The 23617-nt window shown below is 42.3% G+C and overlaps 2 protein-coding genes across 4 annotated transcripts in view; one reads left to right on the forward strand and one right to left on the reverse strand.

Annotated features, from left to right (window-relative positions):
* Positions 1-22245, reverse strand: part of LOC106576794 (TATA-binding protein-associated factor 172) — a 71256-nt gene extending 49011 nt beyond the window's left edge. For all 3 annotated transcript variants that reach the window (XM_014154203.2, XM_045700725.1, XM_045700724.1), the window contains exons 1-10: positions 21810-22245; positions 20295-20418; positions 19549-19663; positions 18806-18949; positions 17344-17558; positions 11928-12061; positions 11566-11695; positions 11310-11378; positions 5573-5662; positions 5366-5461 (exon numbers count right to left, since the gene is read on the reverse strand). In XM_014154203.2, the coding sequence (XP_014009678.2) occupies positions 5366-5461; positions 5573-5662; positions 11310-11378; positions 11566-11695; positions 11928-12061; positions 17344-17558; positions 18806-18949; positions 19549-19663; positions 20295-20418; positions 21810-21823 (1131 nt within the window). In that variant the 5' untranslated portion in view covers positions 21824-22245. The remainder of the gene's footprint in view (positions 1-5365; positions 5462-5572; positions 5663-11309; positions 11379-11565; positions 11696-11927; positions 12062-17343; positions 17559-18805; positions 18950-19548; positions 19664-20294; positions 20419-21809) is intronic.
* A 525-nt stretch (positions 22246-22770) lies between these two features.
* Positions 22771-23617, forward strand: part of LOC106576791 (protein CC2D2B) — a 28108-nt gene continuing 27261 nt past the window's right edge. Inside the window, exons 1-2 of the mRNA XM_045701754.1 lie at positions 22771-22849; positions 23466-23521. Of these exons, the coding sequence (XP_045557710.1) occupies positions 22821-22849; positions 23466-23521 (85 nt within the window). The 5' untranslated portion in view covers positions 22771-22820. The remainder of the gene's footprint in view (positions 22850-23465; positions 23522-23617) is intronic.

Below are 23617 nucleotides of genomic sequence, written 5' to 3' on the forward strand. Positions count from 1 at the left end.
ATTGCCTTTAAATTGTTTAACTTGCGTTAAACGTTTTGGGTAGCCTTCCACAAGCTTCCCACTATAAGTTTGGTGAATTTTGGCCCATTCCCCCTGACAGAGCTGGTGTAACTGAGTCAGGTTTGTAGGCCACCTTGCTCGCACACGCTTTTTCAGTTCTGCCCACAAGTTTTCTGTAGGATTTAGGTCAGGGCTTTGTGATGGCCATTCCAACACCTTGACTTTGTTGTCCTTAAGCCATTTTGCCACAACTTTGGAAGTATGCTTGGGGTCATTGTCCATTTGGAAGACCCATCTGCGACCAAGCTATCACTTCCTGACTGATGTCTTGAAATGTTGCTTCAATATATCTACATAATATTCCCTCCTCATGATGCCATCTATTTTGTGAAGTGCACCAGTCCCTCCTGCAGCAAAGCACCCATACAACATGATGATGCTGCCCCAGTGCTTCACGGTTGGGATGGTGTTCTTCAGCTTGAAAGCTTCCCCCTTTATCCTTCAAACATAACGATGGTCATTATGTCCAAACAGTTCTATTTTTGTGTCATCAGACCAGAGGATAATTCTCCAAAAAGTACGACCTTTGTCCATGTGCAGTTGCAAACCGTAGTCTGGCTTTTTTATGGTGGTTTTGGAGCAGTGGCTTCTTCCTTGCTGAGCGGCCTTTCAGGTTATGTTGATATAGGACTCATTTTACAGTGGATATAGATACTTTTGTACCCGTTTCCTCCAGCATCATCACAAGGTCCTTTGCTGTAGTTCCGGGATTGATGTGCACCTTTTGCACCAAAGTACGTTTATCTCTAGGAGACAGAATGCGTCTCCTTCCTGAGCGGTATGACGGCTGCGTGGTCCCATGGTGTTTATACTTGTGTACTATTGTTTGTACAGATGAACGTGGTACCTTCAGGTGTTTGGAAATTGCTCCCAAGGATGAACCAGACTTGTGGAAGTCTACCATTTTTTTTCTGTGGTCTTGGCTGATTTATTTAGATTTTCCCATGATGTCAAGCAAAGAGATACTGAGTTTGAAGGTAGGCCTTGAAATCCATCTACAAGTACACCTCCAATTGAATCAATTTATGTCAATTAGCCTATCAGAAGCTTCTAAAGCCATGACAATTTTCTGGAAGTTTCCAAGCTGTTCAAAGGTACAGTCAATTTAGTGTATGTAAACTTCTGACCCACTGGAATTGTGATGCAGTGAATTATAAGTGAAATAATCTGTCTGCAAACAATTGTTGTTAAAATTACTTGTGTCATGCACAAAGTAGATGTCCTGACTTGCCAAAACTATAGCTTGTTAACAAGAAATTTGTGGAGTGGTTGAAAAACGAGTTTGAATGACTCCAACCTAAGTGTATGTAAACTTACGACTTCAACTGTACATACATACATACATACATACATACATACACAGTGCCTTGCAAAAGTATTCATCCCCCTTGGCGTTTCTCCTATTTTGTTGCATTACAACCTGTAATTTACATGGATTTTTATTTGGATTTCATGTAATGGACATGCACAAAATAGTCCAAATTGGTGAAGTGAAATTCCTTGTTTCAAAAAAAACAAAAGTGGAGCGTGAATATGTATTCACCCCCTTTGCTAAGAAGCCCCTAAATAAGATCTGGTGCAACCAATTAACTTCAGAAGTTAAATAAAATTCACCTGTGTGCAATCTATACATGATCTCAGTATGAACTCAGCAAAAAAAAGAAAAAGTCCTCTCGCTGTCAACAGCGTTTATTTTCAGCAAAATGAACATGTGTAAATATTTGTATGAACACAAGATTTAACAATTGAGACAAGCTAAACAAGTTCCACAGACATGTGACTAACAAAAATTGAATAATGTGTCCTGAACAAAGGGGGAGGGGGGGTCAAAATCAAAAGTCAGTATCTGGCGTGGCCACCAGCTGCATTAAGTACTGAAGCGCATCTCCTCAGATTTGCCCGTTCGTGCTGTGAGATGTTACCCCACTCTTCCACCAAGGAACCTGCATGTTCCCGGACATTTCTGGGGGGGAAATGGCCCTAGCCCTCAGACGCCGATCCAACAGGTCCCAGACGTGCTCAATGGGATTGAGATCCGGGTTCTTCGCTGGCCATGGCAGAACACTGACATTCCTGTCTTGCAAGAAATCACGCACAGATGAGCAGTATGGCTGGTGGCATTGTCATTCCAGGATGAACCTGCAGGAAGGGTACCACATGAGGGAGGAGGACGTCTTCCCTGTAACGCACAGCGTTGAGATTGCCGGCAATGACAACAAGCTCAGTTCGATGCTGTGACATACCGCCCCAGACCAGGACGGACCCTCCACCTCGATCCCGCGCCAGAGTACAGGCCTCGGTGTAATGCCCATTCCTTCGACGATAAACGCGTATCCAACCATCACCCCTGGTGAGACAAAAACCGTGACTTGTCAGTGAAGAGCACTTTTTGCCTGTCTGGTCCAGCGACAGTGGGTTTGTGCCCATAGGTGACGTTGTTGCCGGTGATGTCTGGTGAGGACCTGCCTTACAACAGGCCTACAAGCCCTCAGGCCAGCCTCTCTCAGCCTATTGCGGACAGTCTGAGCACTGATGCAGGGATTGTGCGTTCCTGGTGTAACTCGGGCAGTTGTTGTTGCCATCCTGTACCTGTCCTGCAGGTGTAATGTTTGGATGTACCAATCCTGTGCAGGTGTTGTTACACGTGGTCTGCTACTGCAATCTTTCTTTTGGTGTTTTTCAGAGTCAGTAGAAAGGCCTCTTTAGTGTCCAAAGTCTTCATAACTGTGACCTTAATTGCCTACTGTCTGTAAGCTGTTAGTGTCTTAACGACCGTTCCACAGGTGCATGTTCATTAATTGCTTATGGTTAATTGAACAAGCATGGGAAACGGTGTTTAAACCCTTTTTTTACTGAGTTTATATATAACTGTTCTGAAAGGCCCAGAGTCTGCAACACCACAAAGCAAGGGGCACCACCAAGCAAGCGGCAGGAGTTCTCCAAACAGGTCAGGGACAAAGTTGTGGAGAAGTACAGATCAGGGTTGGGTTATAAAAAAAATCTGAAACTTTGAACAGCCCACGGAGCACCATTAATTCCATTATTTAAAAATGCAAAGAATATGGCACCACAACAAACCTGCCAAGCGAGGGCCGCCCACCAAAACTCAGACCAGGCACGTAGGGCATTAATCAGAGGCAACAAAGAAACCAAAGATAACCCTGAAGGAGCTGCAAAGCTCCATAGGACCACTTTAAGCCGTACACTCCACAGAGCTGGGCTTCACCGAAGAGTGGCCAGAAAAAAAGTAATTGCTTAAAGAAAAAAAATAAGCAAACACATTTGGTGTTTGCCAAAAGGCATGTGGGAGACTCCCCAAACATATGGAAGAAGGTACTCTGATCAGATGAGACTAAAATTGAGCTTTTTGGCCATCAAGGAAAATGCTATGTCAGGCACAAACCCAACACCTCTCATCACCCCGAGAACAACATCCCCACAGTGAAACATGGTCATGGCAGCATCATGCTGTGGGGATGTTTTTCCATTGGCAGGGAGTGAGAAACTGGTAAGAACTGAAGGAATGATAGATGGCCCTAAATACAGGGAAATGATTGAGGAAAACCCGTTTGTCTTCCATAGATTTGAGACTGGGTAGGAGGTTCACCTTCCAGCAGGACAATAACCTTAAGCATACTACTAAAGCAACACTTGAGTGGTTTAACGGGAAACATTTAAATGTCTTGGAATGGCCTAGTCAAAGCCCAGACCTCAATCCAATTGAGAATCTGTGGTAGGACTTAAAGATTGCTGTACACCAGCAGAACCCATCCAACTTGAAGGAGCTGGAGCAGTTTTGCCTTGAAGAATGAGCAGAAATCCCAGTGGCTAGATGTGCCAAGCTCATAGAGACATACCCCAAGAGTCTTACAGCTGTAATTGCTGCAAAAGGTGGCTCTACAAAGTATTGACTTTGGGTGGGTGGAAATAGTTATGTGTGCTCAAGTTCTCCATTTGTGTCTTATTTCTTGTTTGTTTCACAATAAAAAAATATTTTGCATCTTCAAAGTGGTAGGCATGTTGTGTAAATCAAATGACACAAACCCCCCCACCCCAAAAAGAAAAATCAATTTTAATTCCAGGTTGTATGGTAATAAAATAGGAAAAATGCCAAGGGGGTGAATACTTTCGCAAGCCACAGTACATACACACTTTATTTATTTTAATTTTTTTTAAACATAAGCCTATTCAATATTACTCAAATTAAAAACAGTTCTGTAGCAATGTTTGTGTCATAGGCTATAGTCCCAATACATTATCACTGGATATTGGCTATGCTTGACTTGCCCTGCCAATGTTGTTCTTCTCAGACCATTATGAAATTAGATATATTTTTAAATTAGGTGTATGATCACACTGGCAATGGATAATTTGTTGTATCATTTGTGAGGCTCAGCTAAGTGAGCATAATCATTTACTTTCTTGTGGACTGATGGCCTACATCTGACGGAAGGGAGGAAGCAGCGGTGAGGCTGCCTCACCGGACTCAACGTCCCTCTGTCGTCAACTGAGAAAAGGGGACAGTCTTCTAGCTCATGGCGAAACTCAAGTAACACTGCATTATTTCTGCTTCATGCAGCAATTCATGTTCTTTCGCCTATGACCAGACAGAATGAAATATTCCTCGATATTAAATAAAGACAGGCCGCTAATAACAACAATGCAAGCTTATCCTAACTCTTTGCTATACTCATTCGTTGCAGCTGCAGTGCTGGTTGTAGCGCGTGGAAGTAGGGAAAACGCACGTTATGGCTTATAAAGATGTTGAACAAAGTGTTGACAGTGCGAAACAACAACTTACACAAAAACAGCAGCTCTTTGCTGCATTTGTCAAGTCACTCTCTAGTCATGGTTTTAAATGTTTAGAAATCTCACAGTAGGCTTGTCAGCTTTGCTGTCTGTTCGAGGCTTCTTTTTACAGTCTATGGCTCAAGGAAACTGTGCAGACAGTGATCTGAGCTATCTGATTGGCCAGCAGTAGGCCTACAGGTGCACTTGATTTGTTCTCTGGGCCTGCCGGGTAGGCAGAGTTCCACCTTGAGACACATGAAATGGTTCAAAATGGGAACACTGCCTTCCCAACGCTAGGGCTGCTGAATCAAGTGCACCTACCACCAACAGCGCGAAACAAATAGGAACGCAAAGCTTTATCGTCGTTTTTTTTTTTTACAGATATGTTTAGTGATAGACTAGGAATGCCTTGGAGACTAGGAATGCCTTGGAGATCGACCGGTTGGTGACCACTTATATTGATTTAAATTCAGACACCCCAGGACACGGTAGGTTGGAATGCTACAAGACACACCTCATCAGAGACAAAATCTCCAAAACGGTCCAGAGCAAAGACACAGAGCAGCCGGATGACCACATCCTCCAGCCACTCCTGGTGGTGCCGCGCCATCTGGAAACAGTCAAAGGTCAGACATTGTGGTCAAATCCATTATTGGTAAACTGAAATATTTATGTTTGGTTTGAATGAAGGTTGCATAGAGAGAAGAGTCAGATACAGTACCTGTTCTGCAGTGCTTCCCACCAGCTTCCCTCCTCCAGCGCCTTGAGACTTGAGGATCTCCCTGAGGCCTGTGCCTGCTCCGTGACGAATCTGGACACAGAGACACACAATCAGAGCACTAGTAGCTGCACAGCTCATTTTAGCGCCCGTTGTATTATACATTGGAGCCTTAAAAGAACAATACACTGAACAAAAATGCAAAAACGCAACATTTAAAGTGTTGGTCCCATGTTTCATGAGCTGAACTAAAAAAGATAAATGTTTCATAGGAACAAAAAGCTAATTTCTTTACAATTTTGTTTACTTTCCTGTTTGTGAACATTTCTCCTTTGCCAATATAAGCCATCCACTTGACAGGTGTGGCATATCAAGAAAATGATTAAACAGGATGATCATTCAGGTGCACCTTGTGCTGAGGACAATAAAAGGCCACTAAAATGTGCAGTTGTGTCACAACACAATGCCACAAATGTCAAGTTGAGGGAGCACGCAATTGGCATGCTGACAGCAGGAATGTCCAAGAGAGCTGTTGACAGAGAATTGTTAATTTCTCTGCCATAAGCCGCCTACGTCGTTTTAGAGAATTTGGCAGTAAGTCTAACCGGCCTCACAACCGCAGACCACGTGTAACAACGCCAGCCCAGGATCAACACATCAATCATCTTCACCTGCAGGATTGTCTGAGACCAGCCACCCGGGCAGCTGATGAAACCGTGGGTTTGCACAACCTAAGTATTTCTGCACAAACTGTTAGAAAGTCTCAGGGAAGCTCATCTGGGTGCTCGATATACTCACCAGGGTTTTGACCTGAATGCAGATCAGCATTGTAACCGACTTCAGTGAGCAAACGCTCACCTTCAATGGCCACTGGCAAAGTGTGCTCCCAGTTTCAACTGTACCGCTCAGATGGCAGACAGCGGGTATTGCGTTGTTTGGGCGAGCGGTTTGGTGATTGTGAACATAGTGCCACATGGTGGCAGTGGGGTTATGGTATGGGCAGGCATAAGCTACGGACAATAAACCCAATGTGCATTCAAATTACCATCAATAAAATGCAAGACATACAGTAACGAGATCCTGACGCCCCTTGTTGTGCCATTAATCCGCCACCATCTCATGTTTCAGCATGATAATGCAAGGGCCCATGTCGCAAGGATCTGTACACAATTCCTGGAAGCTGCATACTCAGACATGTCACCCATTGAGCATGTTCGGGATGCTTTGGATTGACGTGTACGACAGTGTGTTCCAGTTCAGGAGTAGGATAACATTACACAGGCCACAATCAACAGCCTGATCAAATCTATATGAAGGAGCTATGCCGCGCTGCATGAGGCAAATGGTGGTCCAACAGATATGGACTTGTTATTCAGATCCACAACCATACTTTTTCCTTTTTTTTCTTCTTTTTTTTTTTAAGGCATCTGTATTCCCAGTTATGTGAAATCCATAGATTAGGCCCTAATGAATTTATTTAAATTGACTGAGTTCCTTATATGAACTGTAACTCAGTAAAATCTTTCACATTTTTGTATGTATGTAATAGCGCCAGCTGCTGTTTTACACGCCCTTAAGCAACCGTGCTATTTTGTGTTTTTTGTCACATTGTTTGTAACTTGTTTTTTCCATAATGTTGCTGCTACCGTCTCTTATGACCAAAAATAGCTTCTGGATATTAGAACAGCGATTACCTCAAACTGGACGAAGGACATACTGCTTCTCCGAGACCAGGCCCAAATCCCTGTCATTCGCGTGAAAAGACAGAAATACAGGGGGCGGAAATAGGGGTGCCTTGTTAGACTTCAAAAGGCGAGTGGGTATTCCGCCTCAACCATCCGTTCTATTGCCTAACGTGCAATCACTGGAAAATAAACTAGATGATTTCCGTTCGAGACTATCCTAGCAAAGGGACATTAAAAAGCTGTAATAGCTTATGTTTCACTGAGTCGTGGCTGAAAAACGACGCGGATAATATACATTCGCTAGGTTTTCCGTGCATCGGCAGGACAGAACAGTCTGGTAAGACGAGGGGCGGGGGTCTATTTTTCAATAACAGCTGGTGCAATGTCAAATATTAAGGAAGTCTCAAGGTATTGCTCAACTGAAGTAGATTACCTCATGATAAACCGTAGAACTGACTATATTTTTCGTAGCCGTCTACTTAACACCACAAACCGATGCTGGCACTAAGACCGCTTTCAAGGAGAACAAGAAAATGCTCATCCAGAAGCGGCGCTCCTAGTGGCCTGGGACTTTAATGCAGGCAAACTTAAATTAACTTGACCTAATTTCTACTAAAATGTCACATGTTCAAGAGGGAGAAATAATAATAAAAAAATACCTCTAGACCACCTTTAATCCACACAGAGATGCATACAAACCGCTCCCTCCATCTAGCAAATCTGATCATAATTCTATCCTCCTGATTCCTGCTTAACAGCAAAAACTAAAGCAGGAAGTGGTCAAATGACAGATGCTACAGGACAGTTTTGCTAGCACAGACTGGAATATGTTCCGGGACTCACCCAGTGGCATTGAGGAGTATAACACCTCAGTCATCGGCTTCATCAATAAGTGCGTCGATGACGTCGTCGCCACAGTGACCGTACGTACATATCCCAACCAGAAGCCATGCATTACAGGCAACATCTGCACCAAGCTAAAGGATAGAGCTGCCGTTTCAAAAGACTAGGACACTGATCCGGACACTTAAGAAATCCTGCTATGCCCACAGACGAACAACCAAACAGGGAAAGCGTCAATACAGGACTAAGACTGACTCCTACTACACCAGCTCTGATGCTCGTCGGATGTGTCAGGGCTTGCAAACTATTACGGACTACAAAAAGGAAACCAAGATATGAGCTGCCCAGTGACACGAGCTAAATGCCTTTTATGCTCACTTTGACGCAAGCAACACTGAAGCATGCATGAGCGCACAAGCTGTTCCGGACGACTGATCATGCTCTCCGTAGCCGATGTGAGCAAGACCTTTAAACTGGTCAACATTCACAAGGCTGCGGAGCCAGATGGATTACCAGGACCGTGTATTCCGAGCATGTGATGACCAACTAGCAAGTGTCTTTGCTGATATTTTCAACATCTCCCTGACCGAGTCTGTAATACCAGCATGTTTCAAGCAGACCACCATAGTCCCTGTGCCCAAGAAAGTGAAGGTAACTTGCCTAAATGACTACCGGCCTGTAGCACTCACGTCTGTAGCCATGAAGTGCTTTGAAAGGCTGGTCATGGCTCACATCAACACCATTATCCCAGAAACCCTACACCCACTCCAATTCGCATACTGCCCCAACAGAGCCACAGATGACGTAATCTCAATAGCATGCCACCCACAGTGCCCTTTCCCACCTGGACAAAAGAAACACTTATGTGAAAATGCTGTTCAGTGACTACAGCTCAGCGTTCAACACCATAGTGCCCTCAAAGCTCATCACTAAGCTAAGGACACTGGGACTAAACACCTCCCTCTGCAACTGGATCCAGGACTTCCTGACGGGCCGTCCACATGTGGTAAGTGTAGGCAACAACAACTGTCACGATGAGCCGCAACACGGGGGGGCCCGTCCTGTACTCCCTGTTCACCCACGACTGCGTGGCCAAGCACAACTCCAACACCATCATTAAGTTTGCTGACGACAACGGTGGTAGACCTGATCACCGACATCAATGAGAATGCCTGTAGGGAGGAGGTCAGAAACCTGGCAGTGTTGTGCCAGGACAACAACCTCTCCCTCAACATGAGCAAGACAAAGGCGATGATTGTGGACTACAGGGACAGGAGGGCTGAACAAGCCCGCCATTCACATTGACGGGGCTCTAGTGGAGCGGGGTCGAGAGTTCCAAGTTCCTTGGTGTCCACATCACCAAAATATCATGGTCCAAACACACCAAGACAGTCATGGAAAGGACAACACTTTCTCCTCCTCAGGAGACTGAAAAGATTTGCCATGGGTCCCCAGATGCTCAAAGGATTCTACAGCTGCACCATCGAGAGCATCCTGACCGGTTGCATCACCGCCTGGTATGGAACAGCTCGACGTCCGACCGTAAGGCGCTACAGAGGGTAGTGCGTACAGCCCAGTATATCACTGGGGCCAAGCTTCATGCCACCCAGGACCAGTTAAAAGTGGTCTTCAATCTATGAAACACATGTGGCATCATGTAGTAAAAATAAAGATGTGTTAAATCAAAATTGATTTTAGATTCTTCAAAGTAGCCACCCTTTACCTTGACAGCTTTGCCCACCCTTGGCATTCAGCTTCACCTGGAATGCTTTTCCAACAGTCTTGAAGGAGTTCCCACATATGGGGAGTACTTGTTTGCTGCTTTTCCTTCACTCTGCGGTCTAACTCATCCCAAACCATCTCAATTGGGGTCAGGTCAGGTGATTGTGGAGGTCAGGTCATCTGATGCAGCACTCCATTCCTCTCATTCTTGGTCAAATAACCCTTACACAGCCTGGTGTTGTTTGGGGTCATTATCCTGTTGAAAACCAAAATGATAGAGGGACTAAGAGCAAACCAGGTGGGATGGCGTATCGCTGCAGAATGTTGTGGTAGCCATGCTGGTTAAGTGTGCCTTGAAGTCTAAATAAAAATCTGTGACATTGTCACCAGCAAAGCACCGTCACACCTCCATGCTTCACGGTGGTAACCACACATGCGGAGCTCATCCTTTCATCTACTCTGCGTCTCAAAGACAAAAAAAAAAAAAAAAAAATCTGGACTGACCAAAGGACATATTTCCACCGGTTTAATGTCCTTTGCTCGTGTTTCTTGGCCCAAGCAAGTCTCTTCTTATTGGTGTCCTTTAGTAGTGGTTTCTTCGCAGCAATTCGACTATGAAGGTCTGATTGACGCAGTCTCCTCTGAACAGTTGAGATGACGGTTACTTTATTTGGGCTGGTAACTCCATATGAACTTATCCCCTGCAGCAGAGGTAACTCTGGGTCTTCCTTTCCTATGGCGGTCCTCAAGAGATCCAGTTTCATCATAGGGCTTGGTTTTTGTGACTGCACTTGAAGAAACTTTCAAAGTTCTTGACATTTTCAGGATTAAGACAAAGGTCAGTCAAAGTAATGATGGACTGTCGTTTCTTTGCTTATTTGGGCTGTTTTTGCCATAATATAGACTTGGTCTTTCACCAAATAGGGCCATCTTCTGTATACCACCCTTACTATGTCACAGCACAACTGATTGGCTCAAACACATTGAGGAAATAAATTCCACAAATTAACAAGGCACACATGTTAATTGAAATGTATTCCAGGTGACTACCTCATGAAGCTGGTTGAGAGAATGTCCAAAGCTGTTATATAGGCAAAGGGAGGCTACTTTGAAGAACTTCAAATATATTTTGATATGTTTAAAACATTGTTGGTTACTACATGATTCCATATATGTTATTTCATAATAGTGAAGACGTCAAAACTACGCTACAATGTAGAAAATAGGCTAAATAAAGAAAAACCCTGGAATGAGTAGGTGTGTCCAAACTAGTTTTAGTAAATATTTTCTTAACTCCATTTCTTGAACTGAATTGTTGGTTAAGGGCTCGTAAATAAGCATTTCACGGTAAGGTCGACACTTTGCATTTGGGGGATATGACAAATACAATATTATTTGATGTTGCGTTTATATTTTTGTTCAGTGTACATAAAGAGCTGTAGGATTGCAGATGACTTGAACAGGTCTGCTAAGACTACGAAGGTCATTACCTCCCATGAGGGGTTGAAGAGGTCATTACAGAGCTCATCACAGAAGCTCTCCAGGGGCCACTCCTGGGTCTGGGAAAAAAAAAAAGCACAAGATGAATCAGAACTTCTCTTCAATGTTTGGACAAAGACACTAATTTCATAACTATCCAGTCTGTTTTTCAAACACCTAGTAAATTAATTCTCAAGTTCTGTGTAAAATAGTTTACTTCAACCGTATTCTTTAACGGAGCTTTATCCTTGCTGACCAATCTCCTACCTCTTCCAAGAGACTGGAGTTTTCTGGAACGTTATCGATTAAGACTTTATGCTCCGTTGCCGGTTGCTCGATGACTACGTTACTAGTTTTCCTGTGCTTCTCCTCAGGCTCCCCCTCAAAACTGTCATTACTGCAGGAAGAAAAATATTGATCTGTGATTTGATTTCCCAACTCAGTAATCCAATTTAAAAAAAGACCTGCAGATGGAAACCAAAGACCGAAACACCTGGGTTGTGTTCATTAGGGCAAATGTAAATGGTGCATTTCTTACTGGACAAGCCTTCACCTTCCACTTAGTTTCAGAACCGTTTGTTCATTTTGGTGCCTAATGAACACAAAGCTTTGGAAGAAATAGGTCATACCTTCTCTCGTTGGGATCCATGTCTCTGGATCGTTGCTTTGCCACTAGCTTGGCCATCCTCTTAGCCTTGTTCTTCTGTCGGTTGCTCATGCCTGGTCGAAACTCTGAGTCTATTATCTCTGCCGCCTGCATGGGCTGAAAAAATATCAATTTCAACTGAACATGAGTTTATATTGATAAAACAAAACAATGTTAGCTTATTACTTTACTGAAAAGTTATAGACATCTTAAGATGGGCGTCATTAATTCCAGACCAAAGAGAGAGACTGTTCCTCAGACAGTGAGCATAATGTTGTGTTTTCTTCTAACAGTGACAAATATTTATAAATAAAATGTGCACAGATCACATGCTTAAGTGAAGAGAGCACATAATGATTTGACGCCTCACACGCTGAAAGGTGCAGGCCAGATAAGATGTTGGATCATGAACTCATCAACAGCATCCCGAGTCGCTTCCTCACTGTTGACGTTGAGACTGGTGTTTTGTGGGTACTATTTAATGAAGCTGCCAGTTGAAGACTTGAGAAGTCCGTTTCTCAAACTAGACACTAATGTACTTGTCCTCTTGCTCAGTTCTGCACCGGGGCCTCCCACTCCTTTTTCTATTCTGGTTAGAGCCAGTTTGCGCTGTTCTGTGAAGGGAGTAGTACACAGCGTTGTACCAGATCTTTAGTTTCTTGGCAATTTCTCGCATGGAATAGCCTTCATTTCTCAGAACAAGAATATACTGACGAGTGTCAGAAGAAAGATCTTTGTTTCTGGCCATTTTCAGCCTGTAATCAAACTCACAAATGCTGATGCTCCAGAGACTCAACTAGTCTAAAGAAGGACAGTTTATTGCAAAAGGGTTTTCTAATGATCAATTAGCATTTTAAAATTATAAACTTGGATTAGCTAACACAACGTGCCATTGGAACACAGGAGTGATGGTTACTGATAATGGACCTCTGTACGCCTATATAAATATTCCATTAAAAACATAATCTGCCGTTTCCAGCTACAATAGTCATTTACAACATTAAAACCTGTTGGGGCTAGGGGGCAGTATTGAGAATTTTGAAAAAATATGTGCCCATTTTTAACTGCCTCCTACACCAACTCAGAAGCTAGAATATGCATATTATTGTTCAGGTTTGGATAGAAAACACTCTGAATTTTCTAAAACTGTTTGAATGGTGTCTGTAAGTATAACAGAACTAATATGGCAGTCAAAACCCTGAGACAAATTCTGGCAGGAAGTGGATACCTGATGTGTTGAATTACCTTTAAGCCTATGCCATTGAAACACACAGGGGTTTATTAATCGTTGAGCACTTCCTATGGCTTCCACTAGATGTCACCAGTCTTTACAAAGTGTTTTGAGTCTTCTACTGTGAGATCTGACCGAACAAGAGCCTTGGAACGGTGGTGGCCGATTAGACTCTGGCGCGCAAGTTCATGTTGGGTACTCTCGTTCCAATACGTTTTAAAAGAGAATGCAATCGTCCGCCTTGAATATTATTCATGTTCTGGATAAAAAAGGCACTAATGATTTATGCTATACAACGTTTGACATGTTTGAACGAACGTAAATATTTTTTCCCCCCTCGTTTATGAAGACAAGTCCGGCGGGCATAGATCATGTGCTAACAACACGGAGCTTTTTGGACATAAATTATGAGCTTTTTCGAACAAAACTACATTTGTTATGGACCTGGGATTCCTGGAAGTGACATCTGATGAAGAGAATCAAAGGTAATGGATTATTTACATAGTATTTTCGATTAGTCTGTATCGCAAAGCGTATTTTTCTGGGCGCAGTGCTCAGATTATTGCAAAGTGTGATTTCCCAGTAAGGTTATTTTTAAATCTGGCAATCCGGTTGCGTTCAAGAGATGTAAATCTATAATTCTTTGAATGACAATATAATATTTTACCAATGTTTTCAAATAGTAATTATTTAATTTGTTGTGCTGATTGACTGGCGGTTATTGGAGGGAAACGATTTCAACATCAACGCCATAGTAAAAACGCTGTTTTTGGATATAAATATGAACTTGATATAACAAAAAAATGCATGTATTGTCTAACATAATGTCCTAGGAGTGTCATCTGATGGAGATTGTCAAAGGTTAGTGCATAATTTTAGCTGGTTCTGCTTTTGGTGACGCCTGTCTTTGAATTGACAAAACATTACACACAGCTATTGTCAATGTACTCTCCTAACATAATCTAACTTCATGCTTTCGCCGTAAAGCCTTTTTGAAATCGGACAACGTGGTTAGATTAAGGAGATGTTTATCTTTCAAAGGGTGTAAGATAGTTGTATGTTTGAGAAATGTGAATTATGACATTTAATTGTTTTCAAATTTGGCGCTCTTGATATTTCACCTGTTGTTGATAGGGTGTACCAGGGGTGGGATGCTTGCGTCCCACATAGCCCATAGAGGTTAACAATGTCTACACTGTATTTCTGATCAATTTTATGTTATTTTAAAAATAAGGACATTTCTAAGTGACCCTAAACTTTTGAACGGTAGTGTACATATGAGAAAGCTCAAGTCTACCTATCCATTGATGTAAATACGTCGTCTGATTCCCAGTTCACCTACTGCTATCTAGTTGGCGATCACATGACTTCTCTTGGCCACTTGCGCCTGGTTTGGGTAGTTAGGCACTTGCTAGGTTTCCATCAAATTGGTGACAGAGTTTCATGCAAATATTCTAAAATCTGTGCATTTCCCACCAGACATTTCCCACCAATTTACTTCTTGCGGATAAACGGATGTGAGTGATGACGTAGTGCACATAAAATAATTGTCAATGTACCGAAAGTGAAATGGGTTTCCACCGCATTTAACTCTACTGATGGTTGTCAGAAAGAATATATTTTATATAGCAATGTTGCACGGTATACCGAACGGCTGTACTTTTCCGATACTAGAACATTAAAAAAATTATAAAAAAGTTTGGTAGCCGAATGTTACTTTCGGTACTTCTGTCAAATGTGTTTCATGGATCAACTCGGTCTGTCAGTGCAGCGGATGTACCCCTTAGTGCGAAAAGCAGGGCCTGCACTGTGAGTCTGGGTTGCAGCATGTTAACGTCTGTGCAGCATGAATGGGGAGCTAACACTTGAATAATGCGACACGGCATGTAGAAATGTTGAAATTGTTAATTACATTGCAAAACATGTCAGGAACTCTTTACAGTGCAAGATGATAGCTTCAGCTGTAAGCCAACAAGAAAAGTTATCAATTTACTATCCTGGTAATTTGTGTGATAAAATGCAAACCATAACGCAAAATATGGTGATTTCAAAGCTGATGACCACCAAAACATTATTTATTCCCTTAAAGGCATTGCTCTTACATTTCTCCCAAAGATTATCTATTGCCTCAGCAAACTGACTCCGGGACGTCCCCCTCTTACCTCGTAAATTACATCATTACTGGTTAAAGAGACAGTGTGCACTTTTATCAAATAAGCTACTTCTATGCAAGTGTTATTGATCCATACAATAAAATAAGTCCCAAATGGAAGGGAAACAGATCGTTTGTCATCTGTATCCTCATGAAATCGACCAAAACAAGCTCAAACTCAATGCATGCACACACTCCTATTGAACACGCATTTATGTGAATAGGCCTAGGCTACATATTGATTTACCCAGTTCGTCAATAGAGAATGACCATTGTTATATACTGAGATTGGTAAAAACAAAGTCAATTTGATTGATTCATTAATGCATACATGGCTGTCTCTGGAAAAATGTTGACGTAAAAAACAAAATGTCAAACATATTGTTATTGAACTCAAAAGACACCCAACAATTGAATAGAGCAGTAGCTGAGTATATGTCTGGATCAAGTGCCATTCTGTGACTTTGGTTAATATGCTTTCTCTTTGTATTGAGTATCGTGATGTATCAAGAATTGTGATACTAGACCTGGTATCAAAGTTAAAATTCTGGTTTTGGCATCTTTGCCTTTGTCCCATAATGCAGCTCAGATATTACGACTGACTACGTATCGACCATTATGTAACTATCAGTACAGTCTAGCGAGACTACTATCAGGATAACTGGCCATTTTCTGACATCCTATCCATTGTGACATCCTATCCATTGTGACATCCTATCCATTGTGAGTAACTTGATTTCGAGAGAGGAGAATAGATCTCCAACATAAATGTGAATAACTGTCACTCATTGGCCCCAAGGGGGTCCTTGTTTCCTCAATGCCTCTAAGTTCATTGGAAGAGGTCGTCTGAGGGAGGGACCTTGGATCCTATCCTTTGGTGAGCTTAGAGAGGCATTGAGAAAACAAGGATGGAGGAAGCAAGGATTTGACAGCTTGTAACGTTTTCAAACAGTATGAGCCAAAGCATGTTGTCAGGACCTACTCCAATGTCTTCCTACCGGACGTCCCAGTCAGACAAGCTACAGCATGCATCTTTCCAAGTTTGGTTACGCATAGTCAGGTAATGATTGGTCAAAAATATACCTGGCAATGCTGTTCGGTGCTGAAAGAAGCACCAAGCTTCTAAGCCCGGCTTCACACACCGAGTACGGTTACATGCACACAATGTGATTATTGTGGATAGTCATAATATAATAGTTTGATTACATGATTTGAGAGAAGAACGATTTCCCTAATAATCCAGTTTACATGGACACATCTGAAATCAGGCTACCTGATGGCAGACAATCGCTAATCAAAATAAGCGACCATGTTATTTTTGGGAAGCATATTGGATTCGGAGTTCGGACCTATAAAGTTGTGAGAACTACTTCTAAAGACACATACATTTATTCAGATGTCACTAACTGACTACACTCGTGCTAAAGAGGGAGGCTCGCACGGCTGGTGCTACCCCATGTGCAGATCAAAGACACAGCGGAAATGCCAATTAAGGCGTTTACCTGTACCTAAAAATTCCCCAAATTACTCAGAAAACCAGTTGTTTTAGTCGGCATATGTTTACTTAGATTTTGACCTTACGCTGATTATGATGAGCAGAGTAAGGTGTTCACATGACTATTGCATAATCTGCATACTGCTATAATCAGTTTAATATAGAATTATTACTGTGCATGTAAATGTACTCAGTCTGCCACCGATGTGACCTGGATTAACCTATACTTAGCTTTCTAAGTTAATGGGAAAGGATAGTAGCCTGCACTTGATGCTACCTGGGATGAGTTCAGTAGTGAGAAAATGCTTTGCGTCAGGGAGGGATTACATGGATATATCCAATAAGAAATGCTTATTTTCCCGTTGCAAAATATATAGCCTAATGAACACGATCCTGGTATCAAGCTTCATAGGATGCTATTCAAAGTTGAAAGGAATTACTGACTCCATAATTTGGAGCTCAACATACAGCAGTAGCGTAAAGGAGGAGAGTTGGAAATCGCGGTAGTGTGACCGACTCACCACGTGATTGCCGGAGCTGGAGCAGGGTTCAGAGCCCCCCTCTCCCTGTCCCTGGGCCTTAGGGCCACTCGGCGTGCAGGTGTACTGGGTGTCCAGGTCCTCGTCGTTGAACAGTTCCATCGTGTCCATGCCGATGGCGGCACCCATGTCCAGTCCCAGCTTCCTCTGCAGCAGCTTCCTCTGGCGGGCCAGACGCTCTTTAGGGTCCACCTCACCTGGCAGGGGAAAGCACAGAGATAGTGTATGGTGCTTGTAGAAAAGACCAACTCTGGAGAAACTCCCATTTTATGTAGAGAACACAGGGACACTTATGGCAGGCTTCCCAGACACAGATTAAGCCCCTAGTCCTGGATGTTGTGTGTATTAGAGCAGGACTAATGTGTGTCCCTGAAACCAGCCCTTAAGGTATAAGTGAAGGCTTCATTCTGCATGTTCCTGTATTTAGGGGACGTAAGTACGGAGGTAGACTGACAGGAAGGCAAGTGAACTAGAGATCAGTGTTGAGTAACAGCAGGTCAGGTAAACTGTACCTTCACAGGCTGCAGCCAAAATATATCAAAGAGGCACGCAAGTCACTCTGGACTAGTGTAGCAAAGCACAAAAACATGAACTGTCACAGGACCTTGAACATATGACATACAGAGTAGTGAATACTAGGAGGACCATGGCTGGGGAAACCAAATAAAAACATGTATTATTAAGTGGAGACAAAAAGGACAAAGACTGGAGCCGTTTGAATTCAAATTGTATTCGAACTTGTCACTTGGATCACCACATCGTCATGTAAAAGCAAACTTAGAGGATACAGATCCAATGGTCTAAAGGAAAAGAATATGGGCCCTGGTCCAAAAATAATGCCCTATATGGGATTATGGTGCCATTTGGGAGAGATTCAGAATGCAAATTATGCAACATTGAAACTAAATCCTGACACCCTACAGTGTCAAATAATTGTTTGCTGTGTGGAGTCAGGCACAAGCTAAAAGACAGATGTCAATACAGCGGCTGACTCAATCCAAGCAGCTACTTGTTCAACAGAAGCACAACCAGACATAGCCTGGCCATGTGGTCACATACCAGATTCTCCCATAACATTCCTTCTAATTGGATAATAACAGACGCAAACCAAACTATTAGGAGCCTCACTGAGCACAGGTGTTCAGAGTAAGAGTTAAAAAGCAGATGGGGAAACAGTTTCAGGGAGTGGATAGACAGATGTTGGCTTGGTGGGGGTTGGGGGGGAATGGGCTGGGAGGTTGGGGGTGGAGGCCTACTTTTATGTTATATTTTCTTTTCCTGTTTATACTGAATGTATTACTTAAACTTTAAAATATGATCAAATACTCAATACTTTGTAGTTATGTACCTTTTGTAATGTTTTTCTTTTTTCTTCTGATTGGCAGCCCATATGTATGACATATGACATGATAATACTGATGAGAAAGAAAAAAAAAATGCATACCAGACTTGTCATCCTGGACCTCAAACTCCGCACCGGCGGAACCCAGCAGAGAAGCACCATGTTTGAGCAGGCGGGAAATGTCAAAGCGGTAGAAACTCAACCGGTCAGAGGAGGAGTCTTCTGGGGAGAAGTCTGCACACAACTCTGGAAGAGAGAGACACGCATTCCATTTTAGTCATTTAGCAGATGCTCTTATGCAGAGAGACTTACAGTTTGTGCATTCATAAGATAGCTAGGCAGGACAACCAAAGATATAGGAAGTACATTCTTCCTCAATATCAGTAGTCAGAGCTAGAAGGGGGGGGGGGGTCAAGGAAAGGAAAAACCTGCACACTTCACTTGCGAGTATCACTTGTTTATTTAAGCTTACATATCAGTCCCACTGCCTTCGTCAGGGATTTTTTTACAGTACAAAATTTTGAAGCGTGCACCTTGAGTGCTTGAGTGCTGATGAAATGTCAAGTGTTTCATTTCGATGTGTGATATGAGCCTGAACCGCTTTAAAAGAAATGTGCCTGCCCACGCCTACACACTCAAGTGCCTCGTCACCTCCTGTCAATGGTTACTTAAGAGCAGTAGAGATGCAGCGCTAACATCCACCCATTCCTGGCCGTTTCAAAGGTTATTTAAATGATAATCCTTTGTGTAATGGAACGTTAAGGCATTATTTGTTCCCCGCTGTAAGGATGAACAAAATACAGGCATTTGGCTGTGACTAACGTGGCAGGTCGAGGTTGGTTCACCTTCTTTGGGCTTGGGTGACGGGTTCCACTCTGGGATATTCTTCACAATGGCCTCCACTGCCTGACCCGCAGCGATACGCGTGTCCCAGTTTGGACTTCTCAGGTATGTCAACACCTGTAGGTTATGGGTAAGTGAGAAAACAGACTCAGAGGATGGAACACATCTCATTCAAATAGGTGTCAAGTCCCATGTGGCTCAGTTGGTAGAGCATGGTGCTTACAACACAATGGTTGTGGGTTCCATTCTCAATGAGAACCAATATGAGAAAAGTATGAACTCACTACTGTAAGTGGCTCTGGATAAGAGCGTCTGCTAAATGACTAAAATGTAAATCAGATGGCTATTCCAGGTCAAACAGTCCACTTGTTTAATAATCACTTCAACATTCCCTGAGGCAACAAAGACAATGGGCTATGCAACAGTCTGACCTTTACGGCCGCCAGTTAGATTTTTCCAGACAAGGTGAAAGGGGGGGGGGGGTTTGCAAATCTGTATGGGTGGTTAAAGTATGGATGTCCTTTTGGCAGCACTGCAGGCTGATGTGTGGGGAGCTGACAACAATGTGCAATCCCTGGATCGTTTTCATTAGCCCCCATTGTAGCAAAATGGAAAAAAAAATAACATTTAAGTTCAAGTAGTCTCTCCCCGTTTCAGTCTTTTCTTCCTTCTGGTGCCTAATGAACACAGCCCTGATGTAGATAGAAACCTGACTGTGGGCACTGATGAGGACAAGCCCAGCACCCACCTTCGACAAAAGGTTGTTGAGCTCATGCGGGTGGAGTTTGACCACATCTCCCAGCTGTATGGCAGCAGCCTTCCTCGTCACCGGTGTAGTTCCAGTGTCAAGTAGGATGAACAGACGATCAAGCCTGGAGGATGAGAAAGAGTGGGAGAGAGAAAAACTGAGGAAACAAGTAGATCAGAAAATAAGCATGCATTGGTCTACATTGCATATATTTGAAGAGACTTCTGAGAAGTTGCATTCATTTTTTTGGCATTTCCAAATGTAACGAAAGGATATCAACTCCATGGAGGGTTGTAAAACTCCAGTGTTGTCGACAGGATTCTAAGTGGGAACGTGAACTTCTGCTTTGTGAAATAAGGTGTATACCACACACACACACTTCAGTTTTGCAGATTGCAGTGTACATGGCACTAGGGAGGGCACTTCAAATCCAAATCATTAAATTAGTTATGACATCAATCATTCGAACCTAGAGCATATTACTACCGTTTGATAGGAGCGTTGAACACATCTCTGCTAAAAATAAAACAGAGTGCCATTAGAAAGGGCGATGCTGTTCAGTGTGGCAAAATGCCCATCCCACTCAAAGTAAAACAAATCCAACAATCTCTAGGCTACAGATTCATACAATTGTGGTTAAGCAATGGATACATCTTTTGTAGATTAGGCAGGGGCAGAAAAAGTATTTTCCCTTTGAGCATTCAATGCAAATGATCAGGGTGGAGCATTTTGGATTTGTTATTCATTGTTATTGTACTACTAACTAGGTAATTTCATATGAAAAGGAGGATGTTCAGCAGCTTGATTATACAATGTGCATATCATTAGAATTATAGATTCATAAATTGGCTGGAGGGTAACTGTCAATAGAGCATGTATAAAGCCTTCAGCTGATTTATAGCCTATGCATTAGTTGAAGGCTTCAAATAGGCATCCTCTTGCGAGCCTGACTAGAGAAACTATCAGACACACGATTGCCCATGATATTTTTTTAGCAAACCTAATTTTACAAGATCTGACACAAGGGAAACCAACCACCGTACAATAACCATACATTTGGGAGACTAATCTCATCAAAATAAATCTGGATGAAACGCAAGAGCGATAATCTGATTTGCAAAATGACAGACTGGCACATTCGCAAGCAGATTGCACATCAATTAACGGTTAGCTAAAAGTAACATATCTCAAACATATTAGCAATATCAATTGTATGCTATACAGGTCTGCTAGTTACTAACGTTAGCTAGCAACAAAAAAAAATACATACTGTTAGCTAATTGCCAATAGCTGTTGTGTAGATGCTAGCTAGCTAGCTACCTACCTCAGTAAAACTGGCTGGCTAATTGAAATAGCTAGCTAACGTTAATTTAGTTAGAGCTAACGTTAGCTAGTGAACGCCACCGTGAATGATGATGCCATTGCCTGTTCATGCTAATTAACTAGTACCTAACTATTTGCTAATCATCTTGGATAAGAATAGCTAACCTTAGTTGGCTAGCTAGGGAATCTTACCTTGACACGGCCATGACGATTAATTGAATGCGTGAATGTGCTCTTTTGTGATCCGCATTTAACAGATGCTATCATTTATTTAAAAAAGTTATCCTCTTTACTTGACGCTAATCCAATGCGATAGCTAGCTAGCCTAGCAAAGGAGGGCCTGGTGCGTCTCTCTTTAGTCACACAGCTCACCACCCGAAACCAGTCGAAATGAGTTCAACAAATCATGGCTTCAAAAGTAGGTCCCTCTTGTCTCTTCAATAACTTCTTCGTCAGTTAATTGCCATGTATTAAACGTATATCACCTTAAACCTTGTATCAACCTTCAGCACTACTCCCAGATAAGTACTTTAATCTAATACGATTTAAAGAGTAATTTTGTTGTCCTCTAAAGGGAACACAGGAGGCTGATTTTATATGAGGAGCCATCTTGCATTTATTCCTTCCTCCATAGCAGACGCCGGCTGATTGGTTAGAAGCCATTTCAGCGACCAATCAAAAATAACATTGAAGAGGAAGGTAAGAAGATGAAAAAAATCCTGCAGGAAATACTTTTTCCCTTTTGAATTGACAGAAGCCCGCCCACGCACCTTTCATTCACAAGAGAGAACCTTTACAATCAGGTCTACAATGCATTTACTCCATGGTGCAACTCAAACCTCATGGTGATAGATTTGATAAAACTAATGTATTAACATAACTACATCAACGTTCCATCACCAAGTATTTTAAACTTTCTTCAGAATCACAAAGTTTAATATTTGAAGCTGCTAATAAAGCAAAACACTTTTAAATGGTCTAGATACATTTTATACATTCTTGAAGTGTCCAGCTTGCTAAATTTGTACAAAATATTTCAGCAAGCAGCCAAATCTGTCTGTCGTAGCTGAGTTTCAGCACCAGGAGCTGACCAGTGCTGAAACTGCCAGCTTGTACAAAGACGAGAACGTTGATTGAACGTTGATTTAGCGCGCTCTGATGTGTGGGCACAGCTAGCTAACATGACAGTGGAGCAGTGAAATTATGCCGAAGAAATCTCAGACTTTCGTTGGGTACAGTAGCTATGTTACATAAACATAATACCTAGTAGCTACATGTATGGTCAATCAGCTGCTATCTAGCTACAGTGAGGGAGTTGTCTAAAGCAAAGCCTATCAAGTTCTATCTAGCTAACTTTAGCTGGCTAGCTATAAGTATGCATTTGGGAGGAACCTAGCTAGCTAGCAAACTAGCTAATGTTACTAGTAGCTAGCTAGCTATGCTGAGAGAAAATATTAGAACTAGCTAACCCCTTTCATCTGTGCTGAGAGTCTAACTAGCTAGCTAGTACTTATCAATTGGGTGTTATTTTCCTACACTTTCACCATGATGGTATTATTGGTCTTTTCTGTTTGTTTGTTCTAGTAGTTAGTTTATTTGATCTAATGTTTATTTGATCCCATGGCGACCATGGCTTGGTGACTTGTCTGCCAGGTCTCACTAGACTGTAAAAACATTATGATTAGGCTATCTGCTCCAGCTGTATCCTAACAAGATATTAAAATGAATTTAAGAAATGTTTATCTCATTTTTGCGCAACTTCAAGGTGAGGCTTGAGGATGAGACATGTGGCTATAACTTGTGGCAATAGTGAAACAGTTCTGTATGACATATCCATTTGTTTGTCAGGATGACAGAGGAGAATAAGGAAAAGGTTCCAGATGGAGTATACATCCAAGAAAGGGGTATTGGCATACTGCTTAATTTTTTTTAATTATTCAGTAGAGAATTGTGCATTTGATAGTTGTTGTTGTGTTGTGTTTACTGACTCCGCTTGGTGA

The sequence above is a fragment of the Salmo salar genome, chromosome ssa18, assembly GCF_905237065.1.
Source record: "Salmo salar chromosome ssa18, Ssal_v3.1, whole genome shotgun sequence".
NCBI lineage: Eukaryota > Metazoa > Chordata > Actinopteri > Salmoniformes > Salmonidae > Salmo > Salmo salar.